The sequence below is a fragment of the Podarcis liolepis genome (genome assembly GCF_965112155.1).
Source record: "Podarcis liolepis genome assembly, chromosome: 5".
Lineage (NCBI taxonomy): Eukaryota > Metazoa > Chordata > Lepidosauria > Squamata > Lacertidae > Podarcis > Podarcis liolepis.
In genome coordinates, this window is record NC_139556.1 from 57,438,192 (window position 1) to 57,458,861 (window position 20,670).

The following is a 20,670-nucleotide window of genomic DNA, read 5'->3' on the forward strand; positions in this document are numbered from 1 at the left end:
AAGAACGTTGAATCTGGCCCAGTAGTAGATGGGAAACCCATGCAGGTATTTTAACACTGGTGTAAAGTTTTGGTGGTGTTCGGTTCCCATCACCAGTCTAGCTGCAGAATTCTGTATGTATTTATTTTTATTTTTATTTTTATTTTTATTTTTTATATTGCACCCATCTAGCTAGGTTTCCCTAGCCAGGTGGGCGGCTCCCAACAGAATATTAAAAACACAATAAAAGATTAAACATTAAAAACTTCTGTAAACAGGGCTGCTTTCAGATGTCTTCTAAAAGTCAGATAGTTGTTTATTTCCTTGACATCTGATAGGAGGGCATTCCACAATGCAGGCGCCACTACCGAGAACGCCCTCTGCCTGGTTCCCTGTAACCTCACTTCTCACAGTGAGGGAACTGCCAGAAGACCCTCAGAGGTGGACCTCAGTATCTGGGCTAAGCGATGGGGGTGGAGGCGCTCCTTCAGGTATACTGAACTGAGGCTGTTTAGGGCTTTAAAAGTCAGCATCAACAATTTGAATTTTGCTCAGAAACGTATTGGGTGTACATTCTGAGACACTTACAGAAGACTATTGAAGCAGAGCTCAAAGTGTGACAGAATCATGAAATAATACAAGGGGAAATAAGAAAAGGAAACTGAGGACATCCACTTCTCCCTAGGTTTTTCGCCCATCTATGAATGATGCTTCCCTCTCAAAAGAAATAGGTTCTGATCCAGCAGCCAAGAGAGAGAGAGAGAGGAATTACATGTTCCTCCTCCTTCCAGATGAAACAAAAAGGCATAAAAGCACCAGTTTTTCTTCCGATCACACCCGTTTAATAAACCAGGTCCTGCATGCTTCATGACAAGTGAGATGCTAATTGGTCTTGACAGCCTTGCGGAGAAACAGACAGAAGATGAAACATGAAGGAGACCAGCAGTGAAAATTGAATTACAGGAATGGGTTCTCTTCTGAAGGGCATGGGAGCCACTTGTGAGGATCCACACAAGTATCCAAGAAGTGAGAACTTCAAAGGCTGCAGAACTGTATGCAAAATTGATTGCCAATAAATGCCACTGAATACAGGGGATGTTGAGGAAGCACGCAAAGGGTGTGTGGTAAACTGGGCAAGGAAAAAAGCTCACCCTAAAATTGACACCAAATAATTGCTCTAAATAATATTTATTTTCCTCCGTACAACCAAGACACTGTTGGTGGCAATAAAAAAAAGGTCAATAAAGGTCAATAAGATACAGGTTTGGTAAGAACTCTTTGGTGAGAGAACCCCAGCAGAGATTTATAATCACAAAACATGCAAAGCGTGAAAAAATAGGCTGTTAGACCTTTAAAATATGCCCTTCTAGGTTCCAAAATTTCCCTTAGCAGAGAAAAAGACTACATGCTTGGTAAGTTAAAAATTGCTTACTTACAAACTCTTCAAAAGTCAGATTCATTTGCTTTTCCATACAGCATTCAGAAAACACATGCAATAAAACTTGGCTTAGCTATAGCAGTGAAAGTTCCTAAATTATTGGTATAGGAACATAAGAAAGGCTTGTTAGAGCCATGCGATCTGAGCTGCAGCAACCAGCTCAAAGTCTTTTCACATGCTGAGCTTCTCTGGAACAAAGGCTTAATTACCTAGACCCTCCCAAGGTAAGCCAAACCTGGCAGGACAGCTTACTCTATGATTTTAAGCCCTTTACACATTAATTAGACTTAAGCATGTTGGTTATACGAGGCTGGTTATCCCACATATTACAGCATTCCTGCTGCCCACCCACCAACAGGAGCATTTTGGTTTTCCTTAAGCATTGCACGAACAATTGTAACTCTTGAAGGTGATGGCTATGGACATGGCTGCCAGAAATCCCCAGACTTACTAGGGCTATAAATGGCATCATCACAATCAGAGACAGACAACTTGCCATATTACTAAAGTGACTGGTTCACACATGCATTTGCTTGTATGCGGGTACATCCAAAGAAGGCTGGTATAATGGGAGATGCAGGGTTCAGTTCATGGGAGATTAAAGGAGCGCATAGGTAAAATGATTTACAGCTATGGTAGCATGTTACCAATTGTGGGATCACTCAAGAGGATGTATTCTGACCAAATCTAGTCTTTTGTTGGCTGCAATGCATATTGGCTTCCTTATTTGCACAACTGGTAGCAAAAGCACCGAGAAAAGATGATATAGCAAATGGTCAACAGCAGCAGCAAATCAAGGGTCATTTGGTTCAGAGATCTGGGCTTCCCTTACTCCAAATGCCCTTACAGGTTGGCCTGATGGGGCTCCCATGGCCTTCTTCTGCCAGGTGAACTCCACCTAGTCTCCCCTTCCTTAATTTTATGGTGACTTTCAATCCCTCTCTCTGGCTCTCCTCCTATGGTCAGCCCTGCTAGTGCGTTTCAGTCTCTGCTCTCCCATTAGAAGACAAAAGAGATATAAAGCCCATTCAATGTCTCTCCTTTTCCTTCTTGCCAATTGGGCTTTCTTCTTTGCTGTCAAGGCCCCATGTGCCCACCCAGGTCAGTGGTCTCATTTGGCCGTGGGTGGCCAAGGTCCCACCAACTAGGGATGGGTAAATCCTCAAATTTCCCCTTCTCTGTTTCTCATGCTTCCACATTTATACATCAACTTGTGATTGTTTCTTTTTTAAAAAAGTCCTCAGCATATCAGTGCAAATTTGTCCTAATATACACATATTTATTTGGAATTTTGTCTAATATATGCAATTTTGCCAAACAATTTCCCCCCAAATAAAGCATTTTGTACGCTTTCTTCACTACATTCACTAATGCTATTTTCACTAGTTTGCCATAAACATCTTGTAGGCCACTGTGAAAACAGGATGCTGAGACCAGGTTTGGCCTGATCCAGCAGGCTCTTCTCATGTTCTTATGTTCCCACCAAGAAAAATAAAAATAAAAACTTCTGAAAAAGAAATAACTTTTTTCTAGGAAGTTTATTTCACTTAGACAGTTTAGAAGCAGAAATGTCAAGAACTTCTTCAAGAGCACACTAAATGTCAACAGTGTGAGGGTATCGGTGCAGCTCTTTTCACAAGCACTTAAAGGAAAGGTCAGGCATGAAGCCAAAGGCCATCATGGAAACTTGGTTGTCTGTGCTTTTCAGCAGAGGTCAGCTGTGACTAAGAGTTGGTGAAATGCTTCTGTGTGGTGCTGCGTAGCAATAAGTAGGAAGTGAACTATGAAGGAGAAAGGAGACTGAAAACGAAACAGAATAGTAAAAGGTGAGTGGCTATGAAGAAACAGACATTCTGAGAGATGTGTGCTCTTCCAAAATGTCTTTGTACTTCTCCTGGATCCCTGGTTGATTTGCTGACTTTACTATAGCTAAGGTGTGGGGAACCTTTGGCTCTCCACATGCTGTGGAACTACAACTCTCATCAGCCCCAGCAAGCATGGCCAGTGGCTAGGAATGATTGGAGTTATAGTTCAGCAGCTTCTAGAGCAGTGGTTCTCAAACTGTGGGTCCCCAGATGTTGTTGGACTACAACTCCCATCACCCCTAGGTAGCAAGGCCAGAGCTCAGGGATGATGGGAGTTGGAGTCCAACAACATCTGGGGACCCACAGGTTGAGAACCGCTGTTCTAGAGTATAAAAGGTTTCCCAGAACAGCTATACCTGTTATGTATTAAATAAGTAGGTATAAGTTTATTCTGCTTTTCCACCAAATGGATCCACAATGTGCCTAACAAGGAGCTAAAATAAATTGGTATGGATTCTAACTAGCCTTTTGCCAGCAAGAGCATCCTTTGAGCAGGATTACACCCATGAGATGCTCTCATCAATGGAAGGAAGCAACTTTCACTGATCTCATAATCTTTCTGCAGCCCCATGCTTCAGAAGGTTGTGGGGTCATTGAGAGAAGCATGAGAAGCAGTGCAAAGGGCTGCAGGGGGTATCTGTTAAAAATGTGTCCCTGCTTCTACCACCAGGTCCCTCCACTGGTTCTCAGTTCTGCCCATGAATGCAAGGAGTTGTTCCATCCACAGAACCTAGCTGGAATCCAAGCCAATGACTATCACAAAATAATAAAACAAATTTAAAAGAAAAGCAGGCATCCAACTGAGCACTAGTAGTAAACTCGTGCAACTTAAGATATATCCAAAACCTTCTGAACTAAACATTTGAAAAGGAGGAGTAATACAGCCTCAGCCAACCACAGCCACCAATGTCACCACTGAGAAGGCTGATATTGTGTGCAAGACAAATAGGTAAAATAGCAGGGACTCCTTAGATAACGTCCAGATGTATGAATAGGATGATACAGGAGAAGAGATTCCAAGAACTGAATGGTGGCCCATGGCCTAAAACTGCAAATAGGTGGGCAAAATCTAGTCAAGTGAAGCTTTGCTAAGCACAGAACTAGCTATAATGGCCCCTTCTAGCTGTAAAGAAGCTGAGCTCTTTTCTGAGCTTTGGGTCAGCAAGTAGATCAGGCTTCCTCAAACTTGGCCCTCCAGATGTTTTGAGACTACAATTCCCATCAGCCCTGAACACTGGTCCTCCTAGCTGGGGATCATGGGAGTTGTAGGCCAAAAACATCTAGCAAGTAGATCAGGCTTCCTCAAACTTGGCCCTCCAGATGTTTTGAGACTACAATTCCCATCAGCCCTGAACACTGGTCCTCCTAGCTGGGGATCATGGGAGTTGTAGGCCAAAAACATCTGGAGGGTCGAGTTTGAGGAAGCCTGAAGTAGATACTTCTTAACTGATTGGCAGCTTCCAAAGCTCTGTCCTACTTCAGTTGGCTTCTGCAGCATCAGCTTTTGGGGGGATGCTACCTTACCTAGCAGCAGTGGATCCTGTCAGTCTACGACTTTCAACAATTCTCCAAAAAGCAACAGAAATCCTAAATGTTCATCTTGCAACTAACACCTAAGAGGTTGTTGGCTTACAGCCCCATCACTACTGACCATTGGCCATACTGGGGGCTGATGGGTGTTCAGCCACAGGTTCCCCATTCTTGACCTATGAACAAATCCATAGCACACCCCTTATGTGGACAGCTGTCATTCAACAGCTTGTTACCACTGCTGATGCTATTGAAGTCTAAACAATGCAACTGCCAGTTCAATTGTTCCTCTGCACAGCTATAAAACAGAGTGATTTCTCATCTACAGTACTGTCAAAATCGTCTATGGAAAGAAGTAGTTGATTGGAAACTCACATAACCTACTTTACTTAAAAGAACTGTGGTGTATCCCGGTTTCCGTGTCTGAAGTTCTCCCATAGCCTCATGTCTCCTCTGCTTAATGATGGCAAAATTAAACTAAGCTCCTTCTAAAGAGGAGGCTCTGGGGAATACCGGGAAACAAAAGGACAGGAGTTTCAATTCTCTCTTCTTGCTGAGAATGGATTCTGCCTCATATAACTGCTGATGTATAGTCATCTTAAAAGAGTTTGTTAATTTCCAATGGGGAAAAGGCATAAAAGACGAATCTCCTTATCTTTAATGGAATGTTACTGAGCTATACAAAATGGCTCACATTCAAAACAAGTGGGGAAGTGTCTTGTCTGTTTTGCCATGATAAGAGACTGTGTTTAGTACACAGCATGCATTCCGCTCAATCTGCTAAATGTGAGAGTGGTTTAAACTTAATGACAGAGAAAGCTTCCAAATGTCTTGGGGCATCACTTGCTTAAAAAATAATCATAATCATCAGACTATCTAAAAAAAAAAAAAAGGCATATCAGACGTTGCCACATAAAGGACTGCTGCATGAAACATTGCTCATGCTTTGTCTTTCAAAGCCAAGAGTCCCTCCTGCTAATTTTGGGAATGGGTGAAAATCATGAGGGCTCAAAACATGTTGCACATCTACTGTGTTTTGGCATGCATAAGCCTCAGACTCATGTGCTCCTACCTCCCCACTCTTCCCCCTTCATGACTGTGAGGAGACTAGAAGCACATACTCCATTTTCAGCCAACCATGGTTTGTTGTTACATCAGAACTACAGAAATATTTGGCTAGCATTGCCTGGTTTATTAAACCAAGCCTGCTTCAAAGCATGGTTAGCAATCCTGGCTTGTTTCAATATACTGTAGGTAACAATAGCCACAGTTCTGGTGTGGACATAACAACCACCTGTGGATACTGTGCAAATTTATTTACTATAATTACAACATGTTGAAGTCATGCCAAAGTTCAATGCATTCAAGGAAAAAGAGGAAAAGAATCAAGGTCAGCTTTGGTTGATTAATCTTGGTACTATCTGAACCTTACAATGATCCAATAAAAACCTGTCATAATAACTGCAGAAAACTCACAATCTGAATTGTGGGGAAAGGATGGAAGAATCAAAAAATAAGATACCAACTGATGGCTGAACTTATCACCAAAATCCCCTGAAATTAGGGTGATCACTTATGCATCCCCCAAAAAGAGTGCAAAAGGGACACATACTTGCATAATATTTGCAAATGCTCATTCACATGTAGAAATGTAAATTTAGAAATAATTATTATAATAAACCAGAACATCTCATCATAGCGGGAAAGACTGTGGCCAGGTAACTTGTCTGCTTGCTTACTCTGCTGTCCAGATGCTAACTGGGTGGTGGGCATTTTCAAGGCCTCTGTTTTCTCTTTTTATAGTTCTTTTTCAATCCTTAAGCTGGTCTTGGACCAGACAACCCCTTCGAACAGAGGACTGTCTCCTGTAAAGGTGGGTTTTGGTCACCTTGTCTGAAAAATACCTGTAACCTAAACTGTTTTATTTCCTCCCTGCCTCTTTCTGCTAGCCCTCCACCATCTTTTTCTAAGCGTTATGCCAATCAACACTCTGCTAAAGTCAAACAAGGACAGATTAACGTCATTAATTCCTGTAGGCCTTGGGATGGGAGGAAACTAGGTCTCTGCCCACTTTCAGCAGCTACCACTCAGCTCTGATCACCGGGTCAACAGGAAATGAAAATGAGCCAGAGTGGAATACAAAGTTAGAAGAAGTTTGTGAACTGAAATTGTTCACATACCTGGTCTTCCAACCCACTAAATTCAATTTCCAGCACACAATGAAATGAGTGGGAGGAGAATCATTCCATTCTGTGCTTAATATCAACCCAGTCTGTGCAAGTCTAGCCCAATTGTTTCACTGCGTTGGCAAGAGATATTGCTTCACATTCACTGAATGCCTGAGCCAGATTTTATGAGGTTTATCTTTGACAGAAGACTACAATATTTTTAGGGGAAATAATTTTCCTGATTTTAAAACAGGATTTCCCTAGATATATATTTTTTCAGGGGTGGGGAGTGAGTGATCACACAAGGCACCAAGCATGCCTAAAAATCATCTTCCTTCACCTGGCATTGACCCTAACAAAGTTATCAGCCAGCAACCAGACTGGCTGATCCAGAATATATATTCTGTGCCTAAGCCTTCCTACATCTGTAACCAATAAAGCTGTGGCTATTTCAGTGCCAGGTTGATATTTAGAAAAATATCAAAACAGAAAGAAAGGTGTCTCAGGAAAGAGATAGACTCGTGTTCTTTGCAAATATGCAAAATGGTCCATACATTTTTTTAAAAAATTGCACTTACATAATTTTTGGAATGCAACTAAATTTCACAGTTCAACATTTTGTATAGCTTTAGAGCAGGGCTTGAAGTTCAACAAACATTGTTTGCATTCATCTGGTGGGATTACAATGCTATTTTTGTCTTTTGCTTAGTCAGGACAGAGAAAGGGTATGGAGGAGCTGCAAAAATGGCAAGGGATTTTTTTTAAAAAATCCCTTGAGAGCCAGTAGTACTTTAGATTTAACACATCGCAAAGGAGGCATGGGATCAGAGACACTCTGGCTTTCAACCTTCATAGCTGTTTTTATTTATTGGAGCTGTTTATATCGAAAGTTAAGTTACCTGCTATCAGGAAAAGGAGAAGGCTGTATGCCCTAGCCTTACTATGATGCTAAACTCACACAGGTGCTTATCTCAACAGTCTTTTAAACATCTTTTTACCTTGATGCTTTGTTACCTAGGCTGCGGTACTTTGCTGGCTGGCTGCATACCTGAAGGTACAGCAGCCACTTAAAGGAGGTGATTTGCATTTCCGAGCAATATGCAAAGACTGATTCTCTACTTCTCTTGTCAAGAAAGAGGGGTGGAACCCACTAAATATAGCTGTAGATGAGGTGGACATATTTATCCCTCTTTCAAGTTCAGGCCTGGGGACCAAATGAAGCCAACAAGCCCTTTTCTGTCTGGACATCTGGACTCTCACTAGGTCATGCCACTGCGAAGGCCACACCCCTCCCAGCTTTGCCCTACGATCTCTCGGCAAGTGCTTTTGCCAGGCTGCAATGTGTCCTTGAGCTGTGTTAATGTCTACTGCTTGCCTGGAAGGAGAAAAGTTTTTGTATGAATTAGCAGGAGAAGTGGCACTCTGGGCTCTTAAATTTCAGCAGCAGTGTGATGCAAAAATACGGTGCCCCCTGCCTTTTGTGGTCCATTCTAATGCGTTGTTTTGGCACCCTCTGCAGCATGGTGCCACTGTGACCGCACTGGTTAAAGGTAAAGTAAAGGGACCCCTGACCATTAGGTCCAGTCGTGGCTGACTCTGGGGTTGCGGCGCTCATCTCACTTTATTGGCCAAGGGAGCCGACGTACAGCTTCCGGGTCATGTGGCCAGCATGACTAAGCCGCTTCTGGCGAACCAGAGCAGTGCACGGAAATGCCATTTACCTTCCCGCTGGAGCGGTACCTATTTATCTACTTGCACTTTGACGTGCTTTCGAACTGCTAGGTTGGCAGGAGCAGGGACCGAGCAACGGGAGCTCACCCCGTCGCGGGGATTCGAACCGCCGACCTTCTGATTGGCAAGTCCTAGGCTCTGTGGTTTAACCCACAGCGCCACCCGCATCCCTCCCCACCCTAAAACCGCCTTTGTCAGTAATGGTCACTGAGCAGGGGACACACCTGCCCTCCTAGCAGAAGACTTTTCATTGGTACTCTTAGTTGATGAGCCAATTCATATTCCTGAATGTCTTAGTGTATGTTTACCCTTGCCAATACTTTCCCAGCAGCAGAACAGAATCAAGGATCTTCCCTCGTTCTATTCGCATTGACTTTGAGATAGATTAATCCACGTGCATGAATGAGCTCTCTTTTGCCCAACTGATAGGACATGAGGAAAAAAATAGAGGCAATTATCCAGCAGAGAGGAAAACAGAAAGAGACATTGTTATAAAGTAGGTTGTCCCGTAACCTCTTAACTTGAGCATAGGGTGCTCATTTTCTCCCTTTTAACATCACCCCTTGGGAATCAGTATGTTATAACATGTCACTAACAGAATTAGGAAAATAGCTTGACTGATGTGTTTGAAAATGCACAGTTTCCTCTCCCTACAGGGTAGAGGACATTTTCACTTGGTTGCAAATTTAATAAGATGCTGGGAAATGACAGATAGCATAAACGATGAGCTAACTATAGACTCAAGGGAGTTGTGGAGGAGGAAGAATCTTTTCAACTCAGCCTACCAACCATCATCTCAAGACAAGAATATGGATTTGTTTGTTGGCTGTTTCCAAAAGCAACTAGACAACAAAGTAGAGATGCTTCTGAAATTCCAATAACCCAAGGTCCTCCCAGTTTTCAGAAATTCCAAATTACATTGGTCTTATTTCTAAAGCCGAATGAATTATCTTAGGAATTAGTCAGTTTCTTGCTTCTGAATTCAGTACTGAGACCTATGCTGGCCCAGTATGCCATATATTTCAGTTGCCTCTGTTCAGTTGTTTCATTTCCTCTCCTGTACATTTACAATATGCATATGCACTTTGGTAAAGCATTTTAAAAAAGGCAATTTTTATGTGAATGTACATGTTGCATGTGTGTATAGCATCACAACAGAGCTGTCTTGATGTAACTGCACATCTTTCTCTTGGTGTTTTACCAGTGTGTAGGAGTAAATATATTTTGTTTGTTTGTTACAGTTATAACCCATCTTTCCTCCAAGAAGCTCAAGGTGGCATACAGAGTTCTCCTCCCCATATTATCTTCACAACAACTCTGTGAGGTAGGTTAGGCTGAGAGTGAGTGACTGGCCCAAGGTCACCCAGTAAGGTTCATGGCTGAATGGGGATTTGAACCCTGGTCTCCAAGGTCTGAGTCCAACACTCTAACCACTACACTACTATGGCTCTCAGTGTGTGCATATAGAATCATAGAATCATAGAGTTGGAATAGACCACAAGGGCCATCGAGTCCAACCCCCTGCCAAGCAGGAAACACCATCAGAGCACTCCTAACATATGGTTGTCAAGCCTCTGCTTAAAGACCTCCAAAGTAGGAGACTCCACCACACTCCTTGGCAGCAAATTCCACTGTCGAACAGCTCTTACTGTCAGGAAGTTCTTCCTAATGTTTAGGTGGAATCTTCTTTCTTGTAGTTTGGATCCATTGCTCCGTGTCCGCTTCTCTGGAGCAGCAGAAAACAACCTTTCTCCCTCCTCTATGTGACATCCTTTTATATATTTGAACATGGCTATCATATCACCCCTTAACCTCCTCTTCTCCAGGCTAAACATGCCCAGCTCCCTTAGCCGTTCCTCATAAGGCATCGTTTCCAGGCCTTTGACCATTTTGGTTGCCCTCCTCTGGACACGTTCCAGTTTGTCAGTGTCCTTCTTGAATTGTGGTGCCCAGAACTGGACACAGTACTCCAGGTGTGGTCTGACCAGAGCAGAATACAGTGGCACTATTACTTCCCTTGATCTAGATGCTATCCTCCTATTGATGCAGCCCAGAATTGCATTGGCTTTTTTAGCTGCCGCATCACACTGTTGGCTCATGTCAAGTTTGTGGTCAACCAAGACTCCTAGATATGTATGTATCAATATCACACTGCACACTCCTAGATATGTATGTATCAATATCACACTGCACAACATGATTCCCTTTTTACAATATTTTACCAATCAAAAGACACAGAGCAGTTCCAAAACAGGTCAGACTTCTTCCCAAATATATAGGAACCAATACACAACCCTTTTGAGCATATCTTTTTTTGGGGGGAGGGCAGGATTTGGGATTAGAACAGTAGGATCAGAATTAAGGTGGGGGTGGAAACACTTCAAGTTATACAAATATAACACTAATTAAGGACAGTGACAATGTTGAGCATATGTTTAAATTAGAGTTGTCTATTAACATCATGATTTGGTTGGATCCCAATCTGGTGCATCAGAAAGCAATTCGCCTCAGACCAAGGTGCTTCATAAAATGTCCAATATGGTTTGAAGTCCATCAAAGTTTATTTTATTATCATCCCTACCCCATTCCCCCCCAATTGTTTTCTGTTTTACAGAAGTGGATGAAATTTTCAGGCAGACTAGACTGCCCAGATAAATCACTCCACGTTATAAGCAAAATAGATTAACTTTCTGAGTTAAATCATTCCTTCTGATTGAAAGTTAGGACCTTTCAGCCACAACAGAGCTGTTCCTCCAGCATCTCTTCTAGTGTTTGTTTTGCCTATCCTCATCACCCCACATTTGCATTATGGCAATGTGGTAAGCTTAGATACGTTATTTTTGCTGTCAGGAGACACTTGTCTGGCTCACTGATGTGCTTGAGGGATCCCCTCTTGAACTTGTGCCACCTTGTACAGATCCTCAGCCTCCGACAAACCCAAAATCCTTTTAAGGCACCCCACTTTGCCTCAGATTTTGGGATTTATTCAAATCCAATGTAGATACGTAGCTGAAATTTCTCCTACTTAAAATTGCTTAACTTTGGTTTGATGTTGCAGTGATTCTAAGAATGAGTGAAGAAACCATTTGGAATGAAGACCATCAAAATGTGTGCTTTGTTACTGATCCTAGCTAGACCATCCATTATTATGCAGATATAATATAATGGGAGGAAACTCACCAGTAAAATCTGTTCGGAGTAATCCGTTCATGCATAATCTGCCATCTTCTTCCAAAATCCATAGAGCTATAAAGCTGAAATACAGGAAATCCAATTAGTGAGTCTGTAACATGCAATAGAGTGGCACATGGCCACTGTTGATGAAACAAGTTTGATCCTCCTACCATAATAATAAATAAATAAATAAAAACCTGTTTTGTATGTAGTCCCAGCATGAGGTTCTTGCTAGAGTTCTAAGAAGAGAATCATTCACAATGTGCTCAAGTTCTGAATGTGCATTTTGAGGCCAGGCTGTTTTGTGCAAAGTGTTTCCATGGTGTGGAAACTGCACTCTGACCTTAGTTTCCCACCATCAGAATTCCATGAGATTTAACCTTTGTTACATGTCCTAGCCCTAGAGTTATGGTCCCTGGAAGGGGGGTGTCATATCTTAGTGGAGATGTGCCTCACCTGGGAGCTGAATTTCTCCATATCTGAGAAATATGAGACTGCAGAAGTAGATATGGGTTTTGTTACTCAAAGCGCACATAAAAAGGTAAAGGTACCCCTGCCCGTACGGGCCAGTCGTGTCCGACTCTAGGGTTGCGTGCTCATCTTGCTCAAGAGGCCGTGAGCCGGCGCCGTCCGAAGACACTTCCGGGTCACGTGGCCAGCGTGATGAAGCTGCAGCTGGCGAGCCAGCACCAGCGCAGCACACGGAAACACCGTTTACCTTCCCACTATAAAGCGGTACCTATTTATCTACTTGCACTTAAGAGTGCTTTCGAACTGCTAGGTGGGCAGGAGCTGGGACCGAACGATGGGAGCTCACCCCGCCGTGGGGATTCGAACCACCGACCATACTATCAGCAAGTCCTAGGCACTGAGATTTTACCCACAGCACCACCCGCGTCCCCCAGGGATCATGCCTAAAGCCAAAATTGCATTTAGGCAAAACCTATTGGGTTCAATGGCAGGTGGAATTTCCAAAGGCGATCAGCAAGTCCTAGGTACTGAGGTTTTACCCACAGCGCCACCCGCATCCCTCTCAAAGCGCACATATATGGGCTTTAATGGAGGTAATCATCCTCTTATTAGACTTGTGTCAATTCATTATTTTATCAATTGTGTCAATTCATTATTTTATCCTTAACTGTATCTCCTGTTTTTCAGTATGAAACAACACCCGAAGAGAAGAAGAAAATCAAATACACATCAAAACAACCATACACAATAAAAATGATCAAATATAATAAAAAACAAACACAACAGGGACAATTCCAAAGCAGAGCAAACAGCCACATAGTGGGAAAACTAAACCTCTCAAAAGCCTGCAAAAACAAAAGCTTTTTCATAGCAGCTAGAAAGCCAGGAGCGATGGATTAGCTGATCATCCTACAGGGGAAGAACTCCGGAGCCTGGATGCAAAGGCTGGGCTGAACACCTCCTCTTCCAAACACCAAGCCTCCAATGGCAGGGAGAGGCAGGCTGTGTACGCGTTACCGGCTTAATGCATAGCTAGGGTGTTCTTTTTCTCAGTTCAGATGGAAGCTGGTTTGGGGAGGGAAAAAACACCACAAGCAGTATTTCATAAGAAATGACAGGACAGATACTGATTGTGGCTAATGTTGTGTGGACGCTACCTTCCAAACCAGTGGTAGGAGCACTCTGAGTAAACACAAATATGTATGCAGCTGCAGAGGAATTGAGTTGTGTGTTTCTTGGTTTGTTTGGGGTTTTGGGGGGGGGTGGCTTTAGGATAGCCTAACTCCAGACCATGTTCAGTATCAAGAGCTCAACTTTGGTTACCTTCAGAAAAGCATTACAGTGGACCCTCGGGTTACATATGCTTCAGGTTACATACGCTTCAGGTTACAGACTCTGCTAGCCCAGAAATAGTACCTTGGGTTAAGAACGTTGCTTCAGGACGAGAACAGAAATCACGTGGCAGTGCGGCAGCAGTGGGAGGCCCCATTAGCTAAAGTGGTGCTTCAGGTTAAGAACAGTTTCAGGTTAAGAATGGACCTCCGGAACGAATTAAGTACGTAACCAGAGGTACCACTGTATTGGTGTGCTACAATACTTAATAGGTATGGAAGAATGGGGGGGGTGGACTGCAATGTACATTTAAAGCAGTATCATGCCACTATGAATAACTATGGCTTCCCCCAAAGGATACTGGGAACTGTAGTTTGTTGAGGGTGTTTAGGCATGTTAGGATACCCTTATGCCTTTCAGATTCTCAGAATGACTTAACAATCAATCCCTCTTGCCAGGGAACTATGAAAACTGTAGCTCTGTGAAAGCTATTTATAAGCGGCAGTTCCCAGGATGCTTTGGAGGAAGCCATGACTGTTAAAAGTGGTATGGTACTACTCTAAATGCATAGTGCAGATGGGGCTTCATTCCTGTACAGATATACAGAACAGTCGGTGCATCACTTGTAAGAATCCAGCAATATTTGTGGTACACGAATGATGTGGATTAGTGTTCTCGAGGCTACCAGCATGAGTTTGAGCAGACTGCGGGAGGCAGTGGAAGACAGAAGTGCCTGGTGTGCTCTGGTCCATGGGGTCACGAAGAGTCGGACACGACTAAACGACTAAACAACAACAAGATATCACTTGACCAAACATAATGTCGCTTCTTTTCCACAGGCGACTGAATATCATCAAGCACAGCAGCTGCTATTTGGCTTCAGTTATTTTCATTTGGCTCACATAAGTACTTTAAAAAAGAAAAGAAAAGAAAAAAGTTTCTTAACAGCTGTAGATGTGGCCAGCTCAGAAGCAGTAAGCCCCTTTCATTGCAGTTAGTCATGTGCCCTACGGTTACTCGCTCAAAAGCATCCTTCTGCCTATCATTGCAGGAGCCAGACCAGCTGCTGAGCAGTCCCCCCCCCCTTCTTCATATTAGATCTCAGGCTGACTGATGGTAGATGAATTAAATTGAACTTGTAGCCTTTAGGCGGATTCAGATAAAGAGATAAGAAGGAGACTTTTCATTTGAGGGTGCTGGGCTTTTCTTCCATTCTTTCTACCAGTCCCCTTTGAATTTCTACTGAAATCAGATAATCAAGAGAAGCAGCACAGATATTAAGGTTGGGTGGGGGGAGCAGGGAAGAAGGTCCCTTTAACCCCACTTTGTTTCATCGCAGCTTGACGACAATTAATCATGGATGCAAATATAAAGGTCAATTACACATTACTTAAAGAAAGCCAATAAACTAAAGGCTTCTGGAAGCATAAAAGCTGAGTGCACATGTGCCTTCTGTTCACCTTGCTTTCGGGGCCCAGAGGAGATGTCAAATGCAGCCAGGAGAAATATAGATGGCATTAGAAAGCCATTTGCTCTTGGATGGTGTGCAGGGTGCAGGAATGAAAGCTGGTTCATTGTGAAGCCAGCTTGTAATTCTGAGACGCAGCTTTCCCAGTTTCTTTCAAGAGGACATTACTAAAAATTCCATCCTCTCAATGACAGGATATGCTGATCTTAAACAGGGGTGTAGGTGCAGTGCCACACTGAGTGGCTAGTGTCAACACAACTACAATAGCATGCTGTCACTTTCAAGTCTTTTATAGCAGCTTACTACTATTTCTTATGCATTGCTGAGACAAGCTCAGTGCGAACCTAGTTGTGGGCCCTTTCTACAATAGAGAGCAGGTTCATACAGTCTCAGTCCTTACATCTGCTGGAGTCCATATGTTGAAATAGGGGCTTAGGAACACAGAACCCAACAGATACCAGTTCGATCCATGCAGTTGTTACTTCTTGATTTTGAAAGACGGCAATCATGCATTTCAGACTTATGCACTCTTGATTCTGCACCCCTAGGCACAAGAGACATCCATAGTACAGAGATGAGTTGGATGTTCCACCAAGGATGTCTGGCAGGAAGGTACGTTCTCTGTTTCTTACTCATGTAGGCTCATCTGAGCAGGGCTCTATGTCACTGATTATGTCAGTGATTATGTCAGGGAACTTTTGGCCCTGCTGGTATTGTTGGACCATAAACTCCCACCATGCTTGACCATGGACCATGCTCACTAGGTCTCATAGAAATTGAAACCCAACAGCATCAGGAGGGCCACAGGCTATATATGATGGTTGAAATGCCATTTGGAGGATGCCACATAGGTGGGTTTTCCTATAGGGCCACCAGTGTTGTGTTTCCTTTCTGTGTTGCAAACAATGCTGTGTACCATCATTCAGTGACTTAACTTGCAAATGGTGGCTGTTGTTAGGGAAGAAACTTCAACCCATTACACCATGTCTGTTCATCATGACAGTCATGTTGTTGCAGTGCTATGGGTTGCAACATTGTACGGATGCAGCAGTTACTGCATTTCATCCTCACTATTTCATTTGTGATCATTCTTTAGTTCTCTAAAGAATCAGTCTGTTGGGAATGGCAAAGAGCAAATTATTTCTCACTCACACACACACACACACACCCAAGCAGGTACTACAGTTGAATAAAATCACAGCAATTCCATGGATTTAGATTATGAATTGATAGCTGTAGTTCTAGTGTGACAAATATCATCTGCCCCTGTATCCCTTGGATAGTATTTTTTCAAAACTGGTGATTCTCAGGTCACTTATTCCAGAGTGAGAAATACAGAGTAGGTGAAACATCACTGTTTAAAAAAAAATAAAATTAAAAAAGCTTCCAAAATGTAGAGCTACTTTTCACATGTAGCTATGGATCCAGATTGCAAATATTTATACCAAAGAAGTTTTCTGTGCATCTTCAAAGCTTGCTTGATTTATTTTCAAATTAGTACTGGTCTCTTGTTTGTCATGCTGTACTACCAACAAAGCTGTTACACCTGGTTTTACAATGATGATAGTAAGAGTCACTTTTTATTTTCCTTGTCTGCATTAACCCCATATCCTTAAGCTTCCTTCCCACTCTGTGATATCAAGCTAATTGCTCAGCCTTAGCTTTCTAGAGAAGATCAGCCAAAACTGGGGGCATGTGAACTTAGTTTTTCATCACCCACCATGGATTTGGAGGGAAGTCAAATTATATAAATGATAAATGAGTTGTTAACTTCAAATTTCCCATGCCCAGATGTTTGCGCATGTTTCAAGCTGATAACTATGGTCTGTGAGACTTGATTGTGTTCCAGATTGGCAGTGGGTCAAAAAAATGTTTAAAGTAGATTCTTCCCAGGTATTTACTAAAATTCCCTAATATGGATGGTATTTCATTGACAACCACATTCTGTCCCTCCAAAAATGAAACTCCCATCAAGCAAACATCAGAGTGAGAGCCAGTGAAAGAGTGTGAAGCTAGACTAAGCCATTCAGGAAATCTTAGAAGGCATCACCCACTCTCAGTTCGACATCTAATCCCACTTCATATGCCCTTTCCCATCTAAAGTTGTTGTCAGGACCTCATCAACTCAGGTTTGCTTTGTGGTGACCACATTTGCAACTGGAGTAGTAACAACAACAACAACATTTATATGCCACCCACTCTGGGCATCTTACAACAAATTAAAGCACAGTAAGACATCAAACATTAAAAACTTCCCTGTCTTCAGATGTCTTCTAAAAGTCAGATAGTTGTTTATTTCATTGGCATCTAATGGAAGGGCATTCCACAGGGAGGGTGTGACTACTGAGAAGGCCCTTTGCCTGGTTCCCTGTAACCTCGCAATGAGGGATCCTCCCGAAGGCCCTCAGAGCTAGATCTCAGTGTCTGGACTGAATGATGGGGGTAGAGACGCTCCTTCAGGTATGCAGGGCCAAAGCATTAAAGGTCAGCCCCAACATTTTGAACTGTGCTCGCAAACATACTTGGAAGCCATGCCTCCTGTCCATCATTGCACTGACCTTTCTCGGTGGGCTGAGGGGCAGCTCACAACATTGTACTGGCTGCTTTAGCTTCTTCCTTCCCTATGCAGGTGCCCCCACTCCCCTGAAAAATGTTGCCCTCCCTTTCACATACACAACAATACAATACAGTTATGTTGTGTGGGAAGAAGTCCAAGTGCATTGCATTACCCATTTGCTTAGGCAGCGTGGGGAAACTCCACCATGCTGCAAGAAGGCTTTCTGGCATCCTTACAGCACCAGAAGACAAGGAGTGCCACCATGTCGCCTAGGCAACCAGGTGACTTCTGTATTTGCCTCTTCTGTGTCATTTGGAAAGATGGTTAGGGTTTCTTGGTTACCCAGGCAATGCCACCATGGTATTTCCCTGCAATGCTGCCTAGGTGTTTCCCTGCTTTCCTCTGAACCTGTGAAGAAAAGCCTCAGCAGAGGGCTGGAAGACAGGGGTGTGCTGGAAGATAGGGCTGTGTTCCCAAAGTCCCTGAGGTAGAGAACTTGTGGTCCCTCAGAAATGGACTGCAACTTCCATCATCCCTGATTATTGGCTGTGCTAGCTGGAGAGCTGGTTTTCTAGGCTTAGAAATACAGAAAAGTTCATTTCCCCTTCTTTTTGCCAACAGGTGAATTTAGTCCATTTTCCTATGACACTCCTGAAATATCAGCTAAAGCAAGGGCAGAGTTTCATGATCTGCAAACAAGGCTGTGAAGTTAGGGGATTATTTCTACTCAATCTTATAAAACCTCTTAGTCTCATCTACAACTTAATTTTCTGGGTACAGTGATGGTTTCACGTTTGCTATACAAGCACATTAGCTGGACATACAGTGTTGCTTTCATTCCCTGCCCATAACTTTCCCATAGGCATCTGATTTGCCACAATTGGAATCTATCTGCATATTTTAAAAACTTTATCCACTAACATGCAAGCATTTCCTAATTTTATTGCCTAGATTCTATAGTTGAAAGGTGGATTCTGTGATGTATAAAGCAATCATTATCAGCTACATGAAGATTTTTAGATCCCCTGTGAATGCATGTTTAATTCATTTTTCCTTTCAGTCTAATCAGAACATGGGAAGGGAGTGAAACAGCTAAGCAAAGTAACTAAGCATTTGATCTTCCTCTCCACATGACTCTGTCTCTTCCCCAACTATCTCCTTCCCAGTTAAAAACACCATATGGCCATGTCTGCCACAGGGGGCACTGGTGATTTTAATCAGTTCCATCAACTCTCTGAGCAGGTTTGATGGGGCAAAGCTGTTGTGAACCAGCATGCCAAAAAAATGCATTCCTTCCATCTAATACAGGAAAGACCAATATTCCCCTTGGGGCACTCAAACACTGTCCTTCATTTGCCTTGCTCCAATTGCTCATAAAGTGTTTGAACATCATAAAATCTCTTTAGCGTCAACAGAAAAGGAAATAGAAGCCATACTTCTAAAGCAAAGATAATTTTGTTTGCCTTCAAATGCCCTGTTGTATGATGCATTCTTTTCATTTAAGCCTGACCAGTTCTGAGGTGTATTTGTTAGCCATTGCAGAGGATGGTAAGTCTTCTTCAGTTTTGCCTAAGTGCAAAATTTCTAAGCTCACCTATTACCCAGAGTTAGGAAGCCTAAACACCTTGCTTCTTCCCAAACTGGGGTGGGAAGCCTCTGTTCTGTGGGCTTTATAAGACCAGGTCTCGCCATTTGGCCCGCAAGACCATTTTTACCAAGCCATACCCACCTACTCTGCAATTAAGATCTCTGCAAGATCTGGTTCAACTGAAAGGGGCTTACAAATGCCACCAGTCAGCTGATTGATGGCACCTGCAAAGCTCTGTGTAAGGGGCTTTGCAAGACCTGGCAACCAGCTGATTGTAGGGTCCTGAAAAGTCCCTTGCAAAGCACTCTGCTAGATTCATCTATCAGCTGGTTGTCAATTTTTGTGGAGCTTTTTGAAGGATGTTTTGGAGGCTATGCATTTGTCTGCACAGTTTAACTTCAAGCCATGTGGGCAACAACAGGGCTGATTTCCCTAAGAATGGATAGGTTTGATCTTCTTGCAGTCCATGGGACTCTCAAGAGTCTCCTCCAGCACCATAATTCAAAAGCATCAATTCTTCGGCGATCACCCTTCTTTATGGTCCAGCTTTCACTTCCATACATCACTACTGGGAAAACCATATTCTCCCTCAACTAGTCTACTCTGCATTACTGAATTGGAGCAAGAGAGCATTAGTCCAGTTGGCTTGGCAGCAGATATGTGTTTCCTCTTCCCCACCATCTCACCACTCTCTTGTGAACACTCTTCCAAGGGCAAAAAATGGTAAAGTGGAGGAGAGTATTTCATGGGGACACCAGTTTTGGAAGCTGGTGCCCCCAGGGGAGGCTGGTGCATTAGGACAAATGAGGCACTGACCCACATTCAGTCTGCCCCCAGCAGTCCAGAGGGTAACACTGTCTGTCAGCTTCCTCCTCAGTGTTGCGCTTGTAGAACTCAGGAAGGAGGAGGGTGATAAAACTATAATTAGCTGGCTCTGGCTCCCCCTGCTGTTGGTCTTCCTGCCTTCTGCCCTACCAGTCCTGATGGGCACTAGGCACCACTGAATACTGCTATAAGTGTACAAATCTGGTATATTTATTTTGTTGAAAGTTATCAGCTGGGGAAATCATAATAATTTATCATGTAACAGCACTGCATGTGTGGCAGTTATTTTTATTTTACAACAAGGGAGAAATAAAATACCAACTCACTAATATACAGCAAGCGAGTCACAATGCATTCTTACAGGAAACACCTTAATTACTGCAGCATATGGAAATCTTGGGATTCTTTACAGAGCACCACAGTGAGGAATTTCTCTGTGACCAGGGAAAGGATTAATACAGCAGATTAGGACTCGTCAGTATGTGTATGAAGCAGGTGTCTCCTTTCCATCACTGTCCCCCCCCGCAAGCTTTGCCAAAAATCA

The 20,670-nt window shown here is 43.0% G+C and overlaps 1 protein-coding gene across 1 annotated transcript in view; it reads right to left on the minus strand.

The window, feature by feature from the left end:
• SORCS3 (sortilin related VPS10 domain containing receptor 3) overlaps positions 1-20,670 on the minus strand; it is a 428,038-nt gene that overhangs the window by 143,942 nt on the left and 263,426 nt on the right. Inside the window, exon 5 of the mRNA XM_083504742.1 lies at positions 11,892-11,965. Within this exon, the coding sequence (XP_083360868.1) occupies positions 11,892-11,965 (74 nt within the window). The remainder of the gene's footprint in view (positions 1-11,891; positions 11,966-20,670) is intronic.